The 22,939-nt window shown below is 39.2% G+C and overlaps 1 protein-coding gene across 3 annotated transcripts in view; it reads left to right on the forward strand.

The window, feature by feature from the left end:
• abca1b (ATP-binding cassette, sub-family A (ABC1), member 1B) overlaps positions 1–21,776 on the forward strand; it is a 35,713-nt gene extending 13,937 nt beyond the window's left edge. The window contains exons 7-40 of one of the 3 annotated variants that reach the window (XM_036575752.1): positions 213–404; positions 3,800–3,889; positions 8,363–8,603; positions 8,878–9,017; positions 9,238–9,354; positions 9,491–9,685; positions 10,379–10,584; positions 10,931–11,107; positions 11,249–11,471; positions 12,540–12,761; positions 13,663–13,981; positions 14,130–14,304; positions 14,468–14,599; positions 14,855–14,994; positions 15,081–15,218; positions 15,529–15,749; positions 15,866–15,941; positions 16,232–16,470; positions 16,587–16,638; positions 16,756–16,875; positions 17,034–17,182; positions 17,463–17,587; positions 17,714–17,812; positions 17,908–18,192; positions 18,317–18,455; positions 18,549–18,629; positions 18,771–18,940; positions 19,097–19,274; positions 19,391–19,506; positions 19,643–19,787; positions 20,392–20,515; positions 20,898–21,027; positions 21,137–21,258; positions 21,714–21,776. In XM_036575752.1, the coding sequence (XP_036431645.1) occupies positions 213–404; positions 3,800–3,889; positions 8,363–8,603; positions 8,878–9,017; positions 9,238–9,354; positions 9,491–9,685; positions 10,379–10,584; positions 10,931–11,107; positions 11,249–11,471; positions 12,540–12,761; positions 13,663–13,981; positions 14,130–14,304; positions 14,468–14,599; positions 14,855–14,994; positions 15,081–15,218; positions 15,529–15,749; positions 15,866–15,941; positions 16,232–16,470; positions 16,587–16,638; positions 16,756–16,875; positions 17,034–17,182; positions 17,463–17,587; positions 17,714–17,812; positions 17,908–18,192; positions 18,317–18,455; positions 18,549–18,629; positions 18,771–18,940; positions 19,097–19,274; positions 19,391–19,506; positions 19,643–19,787; positions 20,392–20,515; positions 20,898–21,027; positions 21,137–21,179 (5,199 nt within the window). In that variant the 3' untranslated portion in view covers positions 21,180–21,258; positions 21,714–21,776. Of the gene's footprint in view, positions 1–212; positions 405–3,799; positions 3,890–8,362; positions 8,604–8,877; positions 9,018–9,237; positions 9,355–9,490; positions 9,686–10,378; positions 10,585–10,930; positions 11,108–11,248; positions 11,472–12,539; positions 12,762–13,662; positions 13,982–14,129; positions 14,305–14,467; positions 14,600–14,854; positions 14,995–15,080; positions 15,219–15,528; positions 15,750–15,865; positions 15,942–16,231; positions 16,471–16,586; positions 16,639–16,755; positions 16,876–17,033; positions 17,183–17,462; positions 17,588–17,713; positions 17,813–17,907; positions 18,193–18,316; positions 18,456–18,548; positions 18,630–18,770; positions 18,941–19,096; positions 19,302–19,390; positions 19,507–19,642; positions 19,788–20,391; positions 20,516–20,897; positions 21,028–21,136; positions 21,259–21,713 lie in introns of those variants that run through there. The other 2 variants (XM_036575753.1, XM_036575755.1) reach the window with 2 other exon arrangements.
• The last annotated feature ends 1,163 nt before the right edge of the window (positions 21,777–22,939 follow it).

Raw genomic sequence — 22,939 nt, forward strand, 5'->3', positions numbered from 1 at the left:
GCATATCATGTATCATGAAAATATCTAGAAATATTTTGAGGTTATAATTTTGCTAGACCCCTCACCACTATGTTCAGTTGAGAAGTAGCCTCATTGTTATCACAAAGACAGCTTATGTACCCTGTTCATCCTTTCACTCCATCAGAATCAGATATGCAGATTATCACCCTTGACTTTTTTTCCTCCTGTTTCTCTGGCCCGGCATGTCTCAGGTGCTAATGAAAGGCTTTGGGGTACATCTGAAGGACATGTGCAACACCTCCAGCTTGGAGGACTTTGTAAACATCACAGACAGGAAGGTGGCCAAGCTGACCCAGGACATCATCTGCAGCTCCTCACAAAACTGGCTGAACCAGGCCGAAAAACTCTTCATGACCAACCTAGACTTCTTCAAGCCTATAAGGGTAAGAGAGGAAAATCAGAAAAAAGATTGTACATAAAACATATTTTTGGTTCTGACAAAGCCCTTCTGAAGTGACAATATATACTATACATATTTTAAAGTTACAGTCTACTGTTATGTTTTAGTCTGTTTTAGTAGCTTTTAATATTTGTAAGAAAGTAATGTGAAAAAAACCCACATTGAAAGACAATAGGCCACGTTTCTATAATAGAATTAGTGCTTCTTGGTATTTGCTATTTTTTAAACTAATTATTTGAAAGACTATTTAATCAGATTATTACATACACCATTATCTCAACAACACCTTTGACATGGTGTTACATATGGTGTTGCACACTGTTCGGCAAAATACTTTGAAAAGTGGTGATAGCTGAATACTGAATACACTGTCCTAAATGTATTCAGTAATACATTTCTTTACAATACACAAAAAGTAACATATTCAGAATACATTTAGAATGCATTTACAATACATCTTGGAAAGGCAGATGAGATTTTTTTTAACTTAGTAAACACATTCTCGCTGTTACTGGTTGGCAGTTTTATTCATGTAATTATTCTGGCAGTACCTTTCATGAAAAAACTCCTTATCTTTTAAAAATCAGAACTTTTTTTCTCTCTCTCACCACCTGCTTCAGTCCACTGCTGCTCCCACAGTTCCCCGAGCAGAGATCCAGTACAACACTGATGCTAAACTTATCACTTGCAAACATGTCCACTACTGAGAAGATGATTAGTTTTATCATTCCTTGAAAATAACTCAGTAATACTGAGATTAATAACAGATAACCACATCGATTTATCCATCTACACATACTGCATTTACAAAATGTAACTTGGACCGAATACAGGTGATTATAATCGTTTTTGTATTCTGAATACATATTCCCATTGCTAGTAATCCATTACATCCCAACCCTGGTGTTACAGTACAGAGACCACTCTTCTTTAATTTTTCCAGTTAAAACAGCCATGAAGTTCAAATTGTTTGTTTGTCAAGAGACATTGCTGAGGACATCAGATATAAGATAATACACTTGCAAAGTCAAAGGAAAATAAGTGAAAAAAGCAGGAATTTCAGTGTGAAGTCATTGTTCATTTAAAATTTCTGAAAGCCCCTTGTTTTTGATGGGGCTTTCATTATAGGTAGACTCATAGTCAGTAACGAGGAACCTAGACAGGTGACATAAATTAACCAGATGCTTGAAGAAGTCAGTGACTTGTTGAAAGAAATTACTTTAAATGACATAGCAGGAAAGGATTTGTTGGATTTCTTTCCATTTGTGTGTCTGTGTGTTTATTTGTAAGGGGAAGAGCATTAAAACCATGACCACCCTGCTGTCCCTTCAGGGCTAGTGAATATAGCAGGGTGAAGAGGCCATCATCTTGTCTTATCAGGGAACTTTATACTCACACCTCTCTGACCACTGTTGTTTTTCTTCTCTGAGACATATACCAGGTGACTGACTCATTGATTTGCACTTTGCAGAGAAGCAAACAAACTCTAGGTTGAAAAGAAAGAGAGAGAGGCTAAAAGAGAGAGAGAGGGAGAGATGGAAGGCCTGTCTTGGCTTGTTCACGTACACTCCCATGTTAACATGTAGCCTGGAGATACGCTTGGGAATTACAGCACGTCACGGAAGCTTCTTAGTCTTCTTCTTTGTCTTCGTCTTGTGTTGGTTTATCAAAAACCCACGAACATCACGTTGTGTCGTACGGTGTGCTCATCAGCAAAATCTGACAATGTGTCAGTGCAGGGGTTATGGAATAATGGCTCACTCCCAGGAAAAGCAGATACATTAATAGAGAGTGACTTACAGATGGCCTACAGATAGTTGAATCACTGGCATGTGTTTCATATTTTACAGTAGGTTGTGTGATACAACATTTATGGTTTTATTTTTATTGTTTACTCCCATTCAGTGAATGAATGCGGTCATTTAGATATTAATCTAAGATCTGACTTCACAGCCTTGTAATTTAGATAATAAAAAATAAAATCATTCTGAAAACAGTCAGGGCACAATGACATTTTATGTAGCAGTGAAGAAACGAAAAATGAAACCTACAAAAAGACACAGAAGGCATATGACAATAATAACACTTTCCTATTCAACATGCTTCAGAGTTTAGCGCAGGGTTTGTGTTCAAATACTTTTCATTATTATTTCATTCTTTAAGGCACATTATTTAATGTAGCACATGCTGTACCAAAATCTTTGAGATTCAAGATTCTTTTATTTGTTTTGTACACGTTCACTACATAGGAAATCTTACTCATCAGTTACAGAGATAAATACAGGATTACTCACAGACAGTTCACATCAGTTACAATAACAATAGTGTGTAGGACCAGACAAGACAGTGCAGGACAGATTTAAGGCCTCTACAAGACAATTTTGTGCAAAAGAATCATAACACAAGGGACAAGGGACATAACACAGACACACTACAAGTATGAGCATATCTCAGCACAAAAATAAGCATTCAGTCCAGTCATTTAAAGGCATTGCAGGCAGTGAAACAGTGATAAAGTAAGAAACGGTAGTGCACGGGGTGGGGGGGGGTCGGGTGCAGTCACCTATGGAGAAGGTAGCCTGCTATAATTCTCAAAAAAGAAGCCCAGTAAAATGAGTTGTGCATTAAGTGTGCATTAAGTGTGCATTAAGTGTGCATAGAAAGGGTGTCAAGAATCGTTAAAGTAGATTTTTTCACATTTTCAATATCTAATGTTTGAGATGTGAGCAAAGTCATTAAGAGTGGTGGTGATAGGAACCAGGAACAGAAATATTAAATTTCGTTTATTATCCAAAACCTCCAGTGAACACACGTCTTCTCAGTTTATATATGTAATGTTGATCATTGTAAAATAGCAGTAAATTTGAAAAATAAGTTTTCTGCGGATGCTGTTTTGCCTTACAAGACCTGTTTTAGCGAAATACGTTTTGGGCCAAAATGTTACGTTATATAATATCTTTTTGTGATGTAGAGGCATTAAACACATTGGATAGTTCCTTTCACCACCCCTGTGAACAATCGTGGCTTTGTACGTTTCTCTAGAGTGAAGCATTTCAAACCAAACCACTCTGAATGACATCTTAATGAATTCATTATGCAGAGATTTTGAAAAAACAGTGAAATTCTGCTTTAAGCTGGCAAACTGCAGATGGATAGAAGTTGTTCCTGAACCTGGTCGTGTAGGCCCAGTACCTGTGGCCAGATCTCAGTTTAGACAAGAGGCTGTGACCAGTATGAGTTGGGTCATGCAGAATGGTGCAGTGGAGTCCTATTCCTACTGTTGTCAAAGTAAATGGTCTCTATTGCTTTTAGAAAGGTACCAGTGATGCATTATACAGTTAAACTCATACAGTTAAACTCTTTGCTCTTTCCTTGCAGTCGGACGTAAGTTCAGGAACCAGTGATGCCCGTCAGGTCGCCAAGGCCACAGAAAACCTTCTGGAAAGCCTGGGTTCTCTTGCTGTGGAGGTACGCCTAACATGATCTAATACCACTCTTAAAGCTCATGTTAAATTAGAAATCACTGGAAATCACTGTGGGGTTACTGCTACAAGTTGAGACACTTAGAAACATGCAGTATGTGCATTAGCTGTGCTGTTGGCTTGGAAACTCCACTTTAAAGTTCACTTTCAGACCCCATGCAAACAGCACCTTTGAATATGCAACTGTTCAAACTGTGGATCTAAGACTAAAAACACATTTACACTGATGACTAAGAGCAGTTTTGGGATATGAAGAGCCTAATGATCTAAATGATGAAGAATCCAAGTGTGTGAATATGTGTGTGAAGGTGTATGTGTCTCTGCCACACCCACTGTTGGGATCTGGTGAACAGTCTGAACTTGACAAAGGTTCACTTTCCTCAACCTGACTGAAAACAATAAGTTGTTTTGGTCTCAGGCTTAAAGCAAGACAGTGTCCAATGTATGGTTTTCCTGCCTTTGCTAGTGGCCCCACCAAGATTTTTTCCATAGAAGCATCCAGAATGCACTCTTTTCATTCTCATCTTCTTCCCTTTGATGTTGCATAGTCAGCTGTACCTCTATGAACCTATAAAAAGCCCCAACCTGACATTGTTTAAACCTTCAGATCTGCTTAACTAACATCTACATGCCTACAGTTTTGTAGCTTGATTTTACCCCTAAATTTCCCCTTGTGACAAATTTTCTCAGTCGGAAGTAAAGTTCCTGGTCAGGAAACAAATCAGTCTTTAGCTGGATCTGGATCTGAGCTTGAAGGGACTGAAAAAAGTGCACGCTGATATGTATACATGGCAATAGAGGAGCTGCTTGTTGAATACTGGCAAATGTGTGAGTGCCTCTATAATTTCAGTGCCTTTATAACCAGAACTTCAAGGCACTCACTTTGCAATTTTAGGTCAGCTTTCCAACCCCATATTTATCCACATTTTGCATTTTCTTGTCTTCTTGTCTATGCAGTTTTTGCCATGGATAATGGTGAGATTTGGGATTTTGAGTGCTTATTCATAGATAAATCTTGTTATGTGTGCAGTACCCTTTTTGCCTAATGTGTTTTGCCTACACTTCTTTTAGGATTTTATAAGTCATGCCCTGCATCGGGTCTTTTTACTGGATTTTTTTATTGATCAGTTAGAGCATTTGAAAGTGCGAGTTACTCCAGTGACGACAGCAACTGCTGGGCTGCTGGAAGCAGCAGTAAAAGTGTCACATTTTGCCTGGATGAGGCTGTAACTCATGCTGTGGTTTTTGTGTGAAGGGGGTGGGGGGTGGTAGAGGGGAAAGTTGTTTCAACTCTCAGCTGGACAGAGCTACGACCAGGCACAGCTGAACAAGCACAAAAAGGGACACTGAGTGAGTGAACAAGGTTGTTCTCTGAGACAAGGTTGCAAATGGTCAGCATTTGCAGAGCGTACATGCTTCAGACATTCGATTCACACAGTTTAGTTGTAAGTCTGTGATCTCTATGCTCGGACAAAAGCTTCTCTGTCTTCTCCCCGTCCTGGAGCAGTAGGGAAATCCTCAAACCACAAAATACAAGCACTTCCTTCTGGGTCAAAATGGATCCATTGGACTTACCCATGAACTCTAATAACCTTTTTAACGTGTCTTTGTGCTGCCTGGCTTGGTGCAGATATTTACCAGAACTCTGTATTCGAGACCTTTTGGAAGAATTCAAAACAATCCTGTGAGCTTGACCTTTCTGCTAAAGGAATAATTCAGCTGAATCTGTGAGTAGGGTGGCCTGGTTTTGGAATGGACAGTCCTGTACTCCAAGGTCCAGTTGGTACCAGAATCGACTGGACATTTCAGTGTCCAGTTGAGTCTAATTCTTAATGCATTCCATTTGTGGAGGTAGGTAAAGAGCCATTCTAGCCCTGCAGATTGAGACATATGCCAAATTAGGCTATATGGTATTAAAAAGATAATCCGACCAGGTTTTTCTCAATTACAGCTATTTTAAAAAGTAATTGAATATGAATCTTAATTGTTTAATGCAGAGAAGATAGTGAATAACACATCCCATGGTTTTACAAATATAACATTTATTTATACGTTTATTTATACAACACAGAGTTTAACCTCCAATGTCCATTATAGAAAATATGATGAAAAATGTTAAAAACAACCAAATAAATCAAAGAAAATAACCAAACTGTTTCAAAACACATGATACAAACTTGTGGTCTACTTGTTAGCTACATTAGCTTTGTAGCTCCCATGCAAAACTGAAGAAGCAAACATCAGACACCAAACATGCTTTGGCTGATGTTTAAATTTAAGATAAGGACGTGTCCATTTGATTTTTCACCAAATTACTCCTCTAAGTCCAGCACTTGCTCAGTACACTTGACAGATAACTGCCTAAGGACACATCTCACTTTATGCTATTTTCTCTACATCTGTATTTGTTTGTGTTCGGTGTTATCTGTGTTGTCCTGGGACAGTGCAACAGCTGTTTCTCCAAAACGCCCTCCCTCTCCTCTCTCTCTCTCTGCTTGCATGCCCTCTTCTGTTGGTGCACTGTTAGACGAAATTGGAAGCATGTGACAATTTGGCTTGCTGATGTGGCTGAGTGAGTCAGATGGGAGCTAACAATTTTCCTCAAGCATATCAGCAGTGCTAAAGCTGCCTGTGTCATGTCCCACACCTCTGTGCCCTCAGCTTTAAAGGGAATGACCGACAGTAACTTTTCACTCCTCTCCTGTTTGTCCCTGCTCACAACTCATGTTCTCGTTGACTCAGGACTTTGCAGGGAAAACACAGGAACAGGAAACGAAGGAGTGTTCGCAGCTAGGTCAAAGTGTGTCTGCTTCTCTTTCCTCTCAGTCGGTCATTTGCATCTTTTTTTAGTCATAATTCTTTTGATTGTCTTTTGTTTCATATAAGAGCACATCCTGCTTATGTTTGCAAAAATATCATATAGAAGAACAAGCTTATCAAGGTGCTGTGTTTACTTGACTGGAGAGTGTTCAGTTTGGCAGGCCCTTAGGGCTGTCACTCCCTCTTTCAAATCATGGTGAATAGAACATAAAACATGAGTCAAACAACAGCACGAGAACAGTGGAGACCTGAACAAATACATTGCTCACTGGTGTACACAAGCTTAACAATCCATCTCACCTGGCCACCTGCTAAAAAGGACTTTCATTTTGATGTAGACACACAGATACTATAGGTCAAAAGTTTAATTTTCTAACCTTGTAAAATAAACATAAAATTTTCATTTTTTCAAGAGATAACAGCCAATAATATATATATATACATATATATATATATATATATATATATATATATATATATGTGTGTGTGTGTGTGTGTGTGTGTGTGTGTGTGTAAGGGATCTATTTTGGTTCGTTTTATGAGCCAAAATTTTTAAAGCATCAGCCAACAAATACAATAACATCTATGTGCTCTTTACCCAAAGCTTGCACTTTGCAAATAACTGAAAAAAAAATAGCCAAATTAGACTGTGTTTCCACCTGCTCTGTACAAGACAATACAACTCACTATGATCTACATGATCTTTTATTTGAAGACTGAGACCAATTTATTAAACAAGAAGAGTCAGATGTGCTCTGGCTTGTTTAAAATGAAAACTTTCAGCCACAACAGGCCCTTTTGAGGATAAGACTGAACACCCTGGTCGAAAATCACTACTGTTTACTTCTTTGATAAGATAAGGCCACATTTTCATTTCTTCAGTAGTCCACTGGTACCTGCTACCTTCTACCTAGCAATGGCCAGGCAAGAACAGGTTCACCTGATCAGTCACATGGCTTTATTTTATTCTCATTTACATTATTTATTCAGCAAGCGTGCCTCTTTCGTAATTTATTGCTTTTCTTTTTCTATCAGCAAAATGTGTCTGTACAAAGTGAGTGTGCAAACGTCTGTGTGAATTTTGGCATTTCCCATCCAATTAACTTTTATTTGATATATCAGAGTATATGTGTGAACATAAGTGGATGGAAACCCAGCTACTAGTGGATAGGCCTTACACATGCAAAGATGTGGGCTCACAGTAGGCAGATGCAGTTATCTTCATTATTATACATTTACATTAGTTCACATCATAAAATCATAACACAGATCAGCCAAATTAAGAGTAAATCAAGCAAATCTCGGCCTGATTCTCACATTCAGATGCTCCTGAAGGATTAAACTATGTTAGTAAACATTTTTTTGTTGTGTTGTGGTAATTGTTGGCAGATTGATTCAATTATATTCCTTATTACATTCCAAATATTCCTTACTTGCTTCCATACTTTTAGCATGTAGTACAAAGAACGTCTCTGGGCCAGTGAAGACCAATATTCTGATCACAGTATCTGGCACGCTGTGATCTGTGAAAGTTCTCGCAAAGTGATTAATTTCTCTGTGCTACAGAGTTACAGAGCTACAGTGCTTTTGGTCTGATACGTTTCTTCTCAGGCCTCTAACCTCTGTAATGTTCCTACAGCTGGCCAGCATGCGGAGCTGGAGTGACCTGCGAAATGAGATCCTCTTCCTCACCCAGAATGCTACCGGTTCACCCAGTCAGATGTACCAAGCTGTATCCCGAATAGTGTGTGGACACCCCGAAGGTGGCGGGCTCAAAATCAAGTCACTTAACTGGTATGAGGACAGCAACTACAAAGCCCTGTTTGGAAACTATAACAGCAGTGATGAGGAGCCGGTCTCAGTCTATGACAACACAACCAGTAAGCACTCTCCAGTGTCCTGTTAGTTTATCCCTAAAACTGAAGTTATTAATCTTACTTCAGTACCTATTCAGGAATCACTCTAAATTATGCAGCATCATCTATGTTCTCTTTCTTTTTCTATTTTAAGTCTGTTTAAAAGAATTTGTAGCTGGAAGCCATGCTGAAAGGGGCCATGCTGTTCAAAGGCTCTGAATATGTTAAGATTATGAATATTTTATACTTTATGTTTTCTGAGACTGTCAGAAATACCTGTTCCATTATGTGATTGCAGCTCCCTACTGTAACAACCTAATGAAGCACATGGAGACCAGCCCCATCTCTCGCATGATCTGGAGGGCTCTGAAGCCACTCCTAATGGGAAAGATCTTGTACACCCCTCATACACCTGCCACACAGAAGATTATCCATGAAGTAAGCAGCCTTAGCTTACCGAGCCCCCAGCCTACTGTTAATGCTTGCAGAAGAATTATTTATTGTGATTAGTATTAATAACAAAAGAGTTTTTTATGTCAGTAAACTGAAATCATGTATGTCATCTCATGGCTAATTATTTTAATCATTGTTATCATTAATATTAGGAGAACAAAGTGATTTTACTTCTTTAGCAAGTAAAGCATTTCTCTTCTTCTAGGTGAACATGACATTTCAGGAGTTGGGTGTCCTCAGAGATCTGGGCGGAATGTGGGAGGAGACCAGGCCCAAGGTCTGGAACTTCATGGAGAACAGCAAGGAGATGAACCTAGTGCGGGTAAGTTCTGCATTTTACTCATCACTGCCCCCCTGTGGCAGGCACAACATCAGTGCATCTCTGAGCTGAGCTGACAGACACAATTGCTGGTGTTTAATCTACGTAATGAGCTTTAACCTTGCTTTTTTGTACACAGACATTACTGCAGAACAATGCCACAGCCACTTTCTTCAGCACTCAGCTGACTGGAACTCAGTGGAGTGTCCAGGATGTTATCAGTTTCCTGTCCAAACAGTCGGAGGACACACGCTCACATGGGACAGCGTTCACATGGAGAGACGTCTTCAACGAGACTGACCAGGCCATTATGAGCATATCCCGCTTCATGGAGGTCAGTTTTTGTCCCTTTTCTTCACTTTTCCTGCTTAACCTACCGTCATAAATCCCTCCATGTCACAACAAGCAGTCTTTGTGTCTGTCAATTTTAAATGCAAAAAGAATGTTGTTTATTTGATCTAAATATACTTACAGTTTTACTACATTCTTCTAACTACTTTCCTGCAAGTGGTTGACTTTGATATAAACCAGTTACATGAACTCATGACACAGAAGAAAAGAAGAAGTGAAAGCAAAGTAGCAAGCAGAAATCTTTTATGCAGACCAAACAGCAAAATTGACATCATTCCATTTGGAAACTAATGGTTTAAATCTGTCAAACCAAACTACATGAAGATCATTTTTAATGATTGTGTTGACTCTCATTACAAAGTAATTAAGTCAATGAGTGAGAACCACTACAACAAAAGGAATATACTGAATGAGTGTCATAGTGAGAACCCCTAACTAAATAAATGTCTCAAATGTGATAATGTGTGTAAATATATTGTTTAAAAAAATAAGCTAAAGGAGTGTCTGGCACTGGTATATAATGTTAACATTAGCACACATATAAACCTTTTCAATCTGTGTGGCTATTTCTAAGCCCTCTAAGTTCTCAACACAAACTCTTAAATAAATAATGTTTAGTAAATATATTGAAATAGCAGCTAGTAAATAGGAAACCACTGTGTGTTTGTTCCTACAGTGTGTAAATCTAGATAAACTGGAGCCTGTGAGTACGGAGGAGAAGTTAGTCAACGAGTCTCTGGGTCTCCTGGACAACAGGAAGTTTTGGGCTGGAATTGTGTTCCCCGACATCGACTCAAACAGCTCAGAGCTCCCACCCCATGTAAACTACAAGATCCGCATGGACATCGATAATGTGGAGCGCACCAACAAAATCAAGGATGCGTAAGTCAATACCTCCCTGTTTACTTTATCCTTTAAAAGTCAAGCTATATTATTATCATTTTGTATTAATGAAGTACTGTAATATTATAGTAATTTCAAATCCTTGTCATTCATGTCCTCTTCTACAATAAATATGGTGTCAATTAAAAGGCTAGAATTCACATTTTTAACAGAATTTCTCCACTTCTTTTGATGATCTATGAGTGAGATATTATTAATATCGAATTACACCATGCTGTTATTATTGATCATGAAAACCGTGACCTCAATGGCCTAATGTTATTAAACCAGGTTAGCGGTGTAGCATTAATTTAATGTTAATTGTAATTTCTTTCCACTACTTCAGGTACTGGGACCCTGGCCCCAGAGCTGACCCATTTGAGGACCTGCGATATGTCTGGGGTGGATTCTCTTACCTGCAAGATGTTATAGAGCAAAGTATTATCAGAGCAGTAACAGGGACCAAAGAGAAGACTGGAGTCTACATCCAGCAGATGCCTTACCCATGCTATGTTGATGATATGTAAGTTTCTCTTAGTTTCCTGTTTTTCTAGATAGTCCTTGATCATTGGCTTTGTCTTTGTTTGCTTGTATTGTAGAAGTGGCTAAAATATTTGTAGACTGAATCTTTAAGGCATCATTTTTGTCTCCTTTCTATCTGTAGTTTCTTGCGTGTGATGAGTCGTTCCATGCCACTCTTCATGACCCTCGCCTGGATGTACTCTGTGGCCATCATTATAAAGAGCGTGGTGTATGAGAAAGAGGCCCGCCTCAAGGAAACCATGAGGATTATGGGATTGGACAACGGGATCCTGTGGTTCAGCTGGTTCATCAGCAGCCTAATTCCTCTGCTCATGAGCGCTGGACTACTAGTGCTTCTGCTCAAGGTAGCATTACTGCATGGATTTCACCACTCATCAGTTTCTTCCATGTAATTAGACCAATATAGTGTCCATGATTAAAAGAAGAAGATACGTGTGAAAGTTTAGTTCATACAGTCCTTATCAACAACTTAGCTAGTTTGCATTGTAGGCCATGTAATTACTGAATAATAAGACCCAGTATGTCATAAGCCTGGGATTTTAAAGGGGTTAAAGAAAAACCAATAGCCAACATGTGTCACTGTGCTATCTTGCTGTTTCTTAAACTCTTTAATTCATAACCCCTATGCTTATTGCTTTCGAAGGACTATTATTCGATAATTAAATGGAAATCAATGCAGACGGGTAAAATTATTCTTAAGTTATAGGAATGATAAATAGAATCATGGGTCTGTCAGCAGCTCCTGACTATTTATGGAGTTAATCCACTTCTGAGTCATATCCAGTCGAGCTCTTCTGCTGATTTTTTCTAGTGTATGTTAAATACAGTTGTGGTTTGTAGTGAATCCAGCTTAATTCCGCTGAATACAAGAATAATTGCATAGAAGACTTTTCTCAGTAACAATGACAGCATACTACAGAAGTTAAAATCCTACTACTTGCTTGAGGTTTCATAAAATTGCTTATAGAAATATAGATCAATGGTAAATACTTGAGTAATATGATCCCTATAATTGTTTGTAATTATAATTGTGGTAATGGATATTTACCTCTTTTTACAAAATATAGTAGTATTATAAACGTACTGTGTTGGATATTATTACTCTGCAGCTGTAGACAGACAGACAGATGACTGAAGGGTGTTGATTATTTATTAGTTCCAATTCTCTTTGCAGCACTTTCCAGATGAGGTACACTTTTGTTAGGGAACTGAGCAGAGAGTAAATCTGAATGACTGCAGCCAACCTAAATTCTGAATCCAAAATCTTGTTTTTTGATTCAGAGGATGATTAACTTGCATTTGAAACACATTTAAGTTAATCATCCTACAAGGACTTGCCCCATTTTCTAAATGATAAATAGATAATTATTGAACTTATTAGTCATGACTGTGTTTTTCTTTTCTTTCTGCAGATGGGGAACCTGCTCCCTTACAGTGACCCTGGTGTGGTCTTCCTCTTCCTGGGCTCCTTTGCTGTGGTCACCATCATGCAGTGTTTCCTCATCAGCACAGTATTTGCTAGGGCCAACCTGGCTGCTGCCTGTGGAGGAATCATCTACTTCACCCTCTACCTGCCCTACGTGCTGTGTGTGGCCTGGCAAGATTACATCGGCCTTCCCGCCAAAGTCATCGCTGTGAGTTTACAATCACCACTGCATGAGCCAGCAGTACTCCTGTAGCAAAGTGCAGTTGTGTATATGACCTCATAAGATTTCCAAGAGTGACTGTGCTGGTTTATCTAAGATTACACAAGCATACTGCCCCAAACTGCTCTGTTTATCTACAAGAGATGTCACTGCTCTTGTACCTGTGCAGTAAATGATAGAGGGTGCCAAGTCTAATTCTAGAGTAAAGAGACATTTTTGTATCATTATAACATTATTACTACATGTTTACTAATTCTATGTGACCAGCTTCTTATCATGTAACAGGGAATGAAAGGGGTTGGTGCCTTATTAGTCTTAAGTAAATTGCTCTTCTAATGGTAATTCCTCTGCTCTAGCTTTTCAACATTAACATTTAAGGACATCAGCATCATTGAGTGCAGTTTTCCTTTTAAAGAAGAGATTGAACTATATTCAAATATATGACAATAACAGAAATTTAACAGTACAACGTGTCATATTGTATTGTGTTGTATCACTATATCGTGGCTAGCATGCTAGCTTGTTGCTGGAGCATTAGTTCAGTACACTGTGAAGCACATCTTTCGTTTTTCATATATTCTACATTTATAATGTTGAATGCTCTAATAAACTAAAAATTAACGTATTAAAATATTAAAGTAAGGCACACTTTCAGCCATGCCTTATTTTGGCTGTATCAAATAATGTATTGAGACACCACTGTATCATATTGAATCAAGCTATGAATTACATCCCTACATATTAACTAAAATTAATATTAAATAAAATAGGAAGAATTGAAAATAATTATAAAAAGGGCTTATAAGGATGACTGTGTGAATATGTGACACTGTGTAACACTCAGTCCTGTAGCTCCAGCACTGACTGTCTTTGTCTTTGTTGTCTGCAGAGCCTGCTGTCTCCGGTGGCATTTGGTTTTGGCTGTGAATACTTTGCTCTGTTTGAGGAGCAGGGAGTGGGCATCCAGTGGAACAACCTCATCTCCAGCCCAATGGAGGAAGATGACTACAGCCTCACCACCTCCATTATCTTAATGTACTTTGACTCATTTCTCTACGGTGTCATGACATGGTATATAGAGGCTGTGTTCCCTGGTCAGTATGGCATCCCCAGACCATGGTATTTCCCTTTTACCAAGTCTTACTGGTTTGGAGAAGGAGACCAAAAACTGACACCCACTATACAGGGGAAGAAAGCAAATGCAGGAGGTAAGAACATTACGCCTGCTTGTGTGTTTTATGACATATGGTGTTGCAGGACTGTAAACATAGTAGGAATAAAATAATCCTTATGTAGCTGTAAATTTAGTGCTCCTCCCAACAGTATCCATGACTTAGTCTTTATGTTTATTTCTAGCTGTGTGCACTGAGGAAGAGCCTACTCACCTGGACATGGGAGTGTACATTGAGAACTTGGTGAAGGTCTATCACCACGGCAAGAAGTTGGCAGTGGATGGCCTGACGCTGGGCTTCTATGAAGGACAGATTACCTCCTTCCTGGGTCATAACGGAGCAGGAAAAACCACCACCATGTAAGTAGCTGACAAATAAGTGTTAAACCGTTGCATTTTAGAAAAACCTCATATAGTTAGCTAGTTAGCCATGGCCTTAATTGATTGGGCATACTTCAAGCACCAAACGTTAACCAAGACCTGATAAAAGAGCCTGACAGATGATGTTCATTCAATGTTTTAGGTCTATTCTGACTGGTCTGTTTCCACCAACCTCTGGCACGGCATACATCATGGGCAAAGACATCCGATCAGAGCTGAGTGCCATCCGGCAAAGTTTGGGTGTGTGCCCTCAGCACAACGTCCTTTTCAGCATGTAAGAGCTCTTCATATTTCAGATTTTTCTTTTGCATTAGCTGCACTCGATCATACCAGGCTGCATTTTAACAGATAAAGTGCTTATCAAAGTTCTTTCTTTTATTGCTGTCCAGTGCATTCTTAGAAAAAGAAAGGTCTTTGAAGACCTCCTCAGTTTCTGTCATTGAAACTGTTCTTCAACCTAAAGTTTGGTGTCAGTGTGGTTCTGTTTAGACTGAATCACTGGTCTCATAGATGTATGCTGTCTGTACAGGCTGACAGTAGAGGAGCATGTTTGGTTCTATGCGCGCCTCAAAGGCCTGCCTGAAGATGCAGTGAGAGCCGAGATAGATCAGATCCTGTATGACACTGGACTGCCACACAAACGCAAGTCCAGGACAAGTGAGCTCTCTGGTGAGTGGAATGGATCATACAGTGGATAAAACTGACAGGTTTGATGTCAGCCTAAATGTTGAGTGCTAATGATTGTTTTGTTAAAGGTGGCATGCAGAGGAAGCTTTCAGTGGCCCTTGCTTTTGTTGGAGGGTCAAAGGTCGTCATTCTGGATGAACCGACTGCTGGTGTGGACCCTTATGCACGTAGGGGCATCTGGGACCTCCTGCTGAAGTATCGTGCAGGTATGAGCTTCAACTCTTACTGTTATTAACCCTTAAAACTACAGTCTTATTATTCAGTTATTAATCTTGAAACTTACAAAGTGCTATAAAAGTTTTCAGTAACTACTGTAAAGCTATGGAGTTATGAGAGTGAGGAACTGAAACAACTCTATGGGTCAAACTATAAAACTATAGATTTTACACAGATTCCCAAAGGGTTTGTCTATATTGAATTAATGTTGTAACAAATAGTAACAAGTAGTAACAAATCTTTTATGAATTAGCTAGTCAAAACACATTACTCAGTGCAGTGCTGTATGTCTTCCTGCAGGCCGCACGATCATCCTCTCCACTCATCACATGGATGAAGCAGACATCTTGGGTGACCGTATTGCCATCATCTCCCACGGAAAACTGTGCTGTGTGGGTTCCTCTCTCTTCCTGAAGACCCATCTGGGAACTGGATACTACCTCACTTTAGTAAAGAAAGAACCAGAAGCTTCTCTCAGCTCCTGCAGAAACTCAAGCAGCACTGTCTCTTATGTCAAGAAGGTGAGATGTGCCTCCTGATATTGGAAACCTGGTTTGTTTTTACATATTATTCTTGTGTTCTTGAAGGATATGTGTAAAGATTTAAATTGTAACATTGAATGACATGTCTCTCTCAGGATGATGAAGCCTCAGAGAGCAGCTCAGATGCTGGTTTAGGTAGTGATCATGAGAGTGATGCTGTCACAGCTATTGGTAAGCTTTCAATCTGTGCTTCTAAGTTTTTCTGCTTTTTCAATTTTCAATATAAAAAAATCACAAAAACATGGGAAAAGTGTATTTATTTCATTGAGTTCAAATCATTATAAAACATCTCCTGTTCCACACACACATATAAATGTGGCTTTAAAAGTTTAAAATCTGCATTTTGAACAATGAGCTAAGAAAGAGAATAAATGAGACTAACATCTAACATTTGCACATTTAATTCTGTTATTAATCTCACTACTAACCCAATGTGTGCCTGGTTCTGAATGTACCTGCAGGCTCTTCATGGACTGACTCACCTATTGTTCCCGCAGACATCTCTCTCATCTCAGGTCTGATCATTAAGCACGTCCCCAACGCACGCATGGTGGAGGATTTGGGACATGAGATCACTTATATCATGCCCTATGAATCCGCCAAAGACGGTGCCTTCGTTGAACTCTTCCATGACTTGGATGATCACCTCGCTGATCTGGGCATCTCTAGCTATGGTGTTTCTGACACCACCCTTGAAGAGGTACAACACTGGTTTAACTGTGTCAATTGTGTTAAATTGCAGCAGAAGTCAAGATTTCCAAGGTAATTGTCCTTTCTCTTTACATGACTGTCTTGGTTTTTATGTTGTTTTTTTAGATTTTCCTGAAAGTGGCAGAGGACAGCGGAGTTGATACTGAAATGTTGTCAGGTAGGACTCTCATCCGTAAATTCACCGCAATAATTCAAGAGCAAAGACGAATGCAGTGAGGAACACACTGTGGAGGGGAGAATAGCTTGACTAATGCATGTGTTTCTATCTGCACAGATGGTACCCTTCCCGTACGTCGACGCAGGCGACATGCTTTCGGAGCTGACCACCAGAGCTGCCTTAAACCGTTGACTGAGGACGACAGATTTGATGGCAATGAATCAGAAGCTGACCCCGGTAAATCTTTTACCAATAAACCAGTTCACTATTAGATCAGTGCAAGAAATATTCAAGTTATTAAGTCTTTACAGCAAACATGTTCATGTCCAGTTAATTGTTATAAATTGTGTTTAACAGATCTTTTCCCAATTCTTCTGTACATTTTTGTTTCCTAGATTCCAGAGAGACTGATTATTTGAGTGGTTCAGATGGTAAGGGCTCGTACCAAATCCAGGGCTGGAGCCTGAAGAGACAGCAGTTTGTGGCTTTGCTATGGAAGAGATTTCTGTATGCTCGTCGTTCCAGGAAAGGCTTCTTTGCACAGGTGTGAAGTGAATAAAGTGTTCTCTCAGCAAAGAGTTTTAACACGCCACTGACCTCAGGCGTGATTCTCTGACAGAATTATGCTGAACACTTTGTACATATATATGTATATATATATGTATATATATATTATATATATATATATATATATATATATATATATATATCATGTATATACATCTCTGAATGCATATACAATCAATAATGTAACAGTTTATAGGCATACTCACTGAGATGTTTTAGAGGCATACTCACTGATTTATTTTTGTTCTGTTTTACAGATTGTTCTGCCTGCTGTGTTTGTGTGCATTGCTTTGGTCTTCAGTCTTATTGTTCCCCCATTTGGAAAATACCCCAGTCTTGCCCTGCACCCTTGGATGTATGAGGATCAAGTCATTTTCATCAGGTACCTATTTACCAACTTTGTATACACCTAGTCCAAGTGTAATCTTGAAGTAGTGTTAAATTAGCAAACACTTTTATGCATTATAATTTACAAACTAAGTACATTTTTCCTCACTTTTTCTAACAGTGACGATGCTCCTGAGGATGCCAGCACACAAAAATTACTTGGTGCTCTAATGGAAGGCCCTGGCTTTGGAACACGCTGCATGGAAGGAGAACCAGTACCGTGAGTAAATCATGATGTCAAGTTAATGAAACCCAGTTATCCACACTTACCCAGGAATAGTATGCTAACCTTGCCCTCTGACACCATGCTTGCAGAGATGCTACTTGCACTATGGGTGATGAGGACTGGTCTGTACCGGAGGTTCCAGAGAGTGTGCTAGAGGTGTTCAGGATGCAAAACTGGACCATGGAGAATCCCTCCCCAGCTTGTGAGTGCAGCTGTGATGGCAAGAAGAAGATGCTGCCAGAATGCCCTGTCAGCGCTGGAGGACTGCCACCTCCACAGATGAAGATCAGTGAGAGGGATACCCTCCAAAACCTAACTGGAAGAAACATCTCAGATTACCTTGTGAAGACTTATGCTCAGATCATTGGCAAAAGGTAATATTTAATTTGAACTGAATAAAACTAACTGGAGTGACTCATTGACTCCATAAATGTCTAATCTGTAATTATTTTTATACAAAGCATTAATGTAGCTGCACTACATTTTTCTTTTGCACAGTTTGAAGAACAAAGTCTGGGTGAATGAGTTCAGATATGGAGGTTTCTCATTGGGTGCTAGAAGCACTCAGTTACTTCCACCTGCTGAGGAGATAGATGATGCCATTTCTCGAGTGAGGGAAATATTTAACTTGGAAAAAGTAAGTTTATTTTTATTACTTGACATAATTATTATTATTCTCTCAACAATTAGTAACGTTGTGAATTACCATTTTTTTCCCTTGTATCTCCAGAACTCAGGGACAGCAGCTGACCGCTTCTTAAAGAGTCTCTCTGCCTTCATTAATGGCCTGGACACCAAAAATAATGTGAAGGTGGGCTTATGCAGCATTAAAACATTTTGACTATTTTTTCCTATTTATTGTGTCCTACACTAAAGTAGTAGGTGAATAATTAATTTAATCAATTAATTAAAGTTAATAAAGTTATTAATTCACACTAACGTTTTTTTCCAGATCTGGTTCAATAACAAGGGTTGGCATAGTATTGGAGCTTTCCTCAACGTGATGAACAACGGTATTCTACGTGCCAATCTGCCCCCAGAGAAGGACCCGAGTAAATATGGCATAACAGCCTTCAACCACCCTCTAAACCTGACCAAAGAGCAGCTCTCCCAAGTGGCACTGTAAGTGCAATATAACACTGATTGCTTTATATGACTATCAAATACAATTGCTCTAATCAGATGTTTAAGTTTCCACCTAATCATTAACAACTGGAATGTTATGTTTTATTTATCTTTAATAATTTGCTCCTATATTTTAAACTTTAATTATTTCAGGGTGACAACCTCAGTGGATGTGCTGGTGTCCATCTGTGTGATCTTCGCCATGTCCTTCGTCCCTGCCAGCTTTGTAGTCTTCCTCATCCAAGAACGTGTGAACAAAGCCAAACATATGCAGTTCATCAGTGGTGTACAGCCATACCTGTACTGGCTGGCCAACTTCATCTGGGATATGGTATATGTCTGACTTTTTAGGTCACAATTTGAAAAATTCTTTGACATGTCATTTGTGTGTCCCTGTTTGATCTTTTTTAATATGTACGGAATACATGCTTCCCTTCTGTGTTACAGTGCAACTATGTTGTACCAGCAACCCTGGTCATCATCATCTTTGTGTGCTTCCAACAAAAAGCCTATGTCTCCTCTACCAACCTGCCTGTGCTGGCCCTGTTGTTGCTTCTGTATGGGTAAGTGGGTCCAACTCAAGCTCTCCTGCAATGGCTACCGGTTGTTTTGTACAAAGCAGCACAGTTGAAGTAAACAGGCATGTAATGATAATCTCTCTTTCCCTCCCTCTCTGTCTCTTTGTCCCTGTCTCTTTAGGTGGTCCATCACACCTCTGATGTATCCAGCCTCCTTCTTATTTAAAATACCCAGTACGGCTTATGTCGTCCTCACTAGCGTCAACATCCTTATTGGCATCAACGGCAGTGTGTCAACTTTTGTATTGGAGTTGTTTGGCAACAATGTAAGTTTTTTCACCATTGTTTTCAACATTGTCACATCAGTGAAGTCTGAAAGACAAAGTAGTTTTACTCAAAAAGTGTAGTGTAGTCTGGTAGTACGCTGGAAAGTCTCAGATCACAACAATGATCGAATAACAGATATGCTTGTGTGCCCGCAGTCAAATTACATGTTTTGTTGACTTTCTAAGTAAAAATAAGTTAAAACATCCTCCACAGGTAACACATTTTAGTGCACAATTTCAGTGTATTTTCTGACTTTAACATAAAATATAAAATATGCCATAACCTTTACACAAGCCACTTGGATGTTTTATTTTATCCAGTATGTTAAATTCAGCATATAAACAGTAATTGTGCATCAAAATGTGCAGAAGCAAGTTCTCTATAGAGAATGTGTTAACTTCTTTTCACTGCAAAATCAGCAAAACATGTCATTTGTGTAATGATGTTGGGTTAAACATGTTCTGCAAGTTATGTGATTCAATCAAAGAAAGTAACAAACATACTGTCACATCTGAGTCAACAGATTATCTATTGTCTGATAATCTTAAATAAGAAATGACCTTATGCATGTCTTACTCACCTCTTCTTGTTCCCCCTCTTCAGGAGGTTGGTGGCATCAATGACATTCTGAAGAACGTACTTTTGATCTTCCCTCACTTCTGTCTGGGGCGAGGTCTGATCGATATGGTGAAAAACCAGGCCATGGCTGATGCTCTGGAGCGCTTTGGTAAGAATAGCTGCTTAATTTCTGAGGATGTAAATCTCTGAGGATGTGAGAATGTGTGTTTTACTTATAACACAGTGCCAGTATTTTCAGGATTAATCATAAGAACTTGAGAGTTCAGAAAAAGAATGTAAGAGAGCTTACATTAATATGTTGAATTTACTTTATGTGTATATGACGTTCACATTAATAAAATATCAACATAACACAGTTTTGTCTCTCAGTTTACTTCTGGCAATAATTGTGAGGCTGTAATATATTTTATTCATGTGGATATGATGTGCACATTTGAATAAAGTCTATTAACTGAGCGTGTGCACATGTTAAAGGGGCTTCTTTTTGCTTTACATATCTCTAACAGTTTGGTCCTTTTGATTGAATACAGGTGAGAACCGTTTCCGTTCTCCTCTGGCGTGGGACATGGTGGGTAAGAATCTCTTTGCCATGGCAGTGGAGGGAGTGATCTTCTTCATCATCACTGTCCTCATCCAGTACCGCTTCTTCTTCAAACCTACGTAAGCAGCTTCATCCACAAACACACTCAAATATTAGCATCTTGGTAAGGAAAAGTTCATTGATCATTGGATTTTTTGATTGACTTTGTGGATGGTGGTGGCTGTGCAGGTCTCTGAGTGCTAAAGCTGAGTCCAATTGGAGAGGAGGATGAAGATGTTGCCCGGGAGAGGCAGAGGATTGTTAGTGGAGCAGGACAAGGAGACATCCTGGAACTCCGAGAGCTCACCAAGGTCTGAACAATTTCTTTTCAAGTTTCTCTCCGTAGCCCTTAGAGGATGTTATTGTCACTTTGTCAATGCAATAATTCTGTATGCTGTAGCATTATGTCTGCACTTCTGACCATTCCATTGTTTTCATGTCCAAAATAACAAAAAGTACACTTTTTTAAATATATTTTTTAGATATTAAGATTTTCTGCAAAAAAATCTGTACACACAATAGCGACTTCTTATCAAATCTAATTTCTAACAAAACATCACTTCTAGTACTTTGTAGTGTGGTTTTGATTGAAAGTTTAGAATTTTGACAGAATTTATTCTGCTTTGTACAGTGAACTATGAATGAGAAATGAATTCAAATTATGAATTCACACTTTTATTATTTCCAGATATAACTACGACTTTAAGAGGTAACTTTACTGCTTACTTGAAGGGAGCTCTAATCATAGTGTTTTGTTGTGCCACAGGTGTATAAGAGGAAACAGAAGCCTGCTGTGGATCGACTTTGTGTGGGCATTCCTCCAGGCGAGGTGAGACATTGCTCACATACACACACTGCTCACTTCAAACATGTCCAAACAAAACAGACTAGAGGTTTGACCTTTGTCTCTTCCTTACCCCAGTGCTTTGGTCTACTTGGTGTGAATGGAGCTGGAAAGACAAGCACATTCAAGATGCTGACAGGAGATTCTGTAGTCACCAGTGGCGAAGCCTTCTTAGCTAGGAAAAGGTAAGGCAACATAAGCAGAACCCTTCAACAGTTTAATTACATTTACATTTACATATAAGGTGTACGATTTTTGGTTGATACATTACAGGTCAATACATTGTTGTCTTATGACTGTCATAAAATCAAGCTATAATCAAACTAATCACAAATCAATCTTTTTGGATCTGTTGTTCTTAGTATACTCAGGGAAATAGACCAGGTACATCAGAACATGGGCTACTGCCCTCAGTTTGATGCCATCAATGACCTGCTGACGGGCAGAGAGCATCTGGAGTTTTACGCCATCCTGCGCGGAGTCCCTGAGAGGGAAGTGTGTGAGGTGAGTACACTTTCTTCAGGGAACAAGGACATACAGTGTCATTGATGCAAAGCACCACTCTTACATAGCATTTGTTTTTCTTCTATGGTCATCTCCACTGTCTAGCTGAAATATTGTTACTCTGAGTGAATGGTTCCCATATCAGTAATCATACTGCAATCATAGCAACTTCAAATGAGTGTTTGCATTTATGTAGGAAGTCTTTTACTTTGTACACACACAATATGTGGCAGTAAACATACTAACATTAGTTATTAATAAATGAGTGAATGAGTTAAAAGATAGGTCCATGAGAGGATTTGTATCTAAAAACACCTTGAAAAGAAAACAGATGAGGTTAATGAAACATTGTGATTTAGTTATAATCCTGCATGGATTTAATGTGTGTCTCTGGCAGGTGGCTGAGTGGGGCATCCGCAAACTGGGCCTGGTAAGGTATGCTGACAAAGCCGCCGGAAGCTACAGTGGGGGCAATATGCGCAAACTCTCCACCGCTATGGCGCTTATAGGAGGCCCACCCGTGGTGTTTCTGGTATGCACACACACACACATTTCCCTCATTGCTTACACAATCAGCTCATGCTATTTTCTCACTCTGGGAGATCATGTGCTCTGTGCAGCACCTGACAACAAAAACACAGTGG

Source organism: Colossoma macropomum, unplaced genomic scaffold (assembly GCF_904425465.1).
Source record: "Colossoma macropomum unplaced genomic scaffold, Colossoma_macropomum, whole genome shotgun sequence".
NCBI classification, from domain to species: domain Eukaryota; kingdom Metazoa; phylum Chordata; class Actinopteri; order Characiformes; family Serrasalmidae; genus Colossoma; species Colossoma macropomum.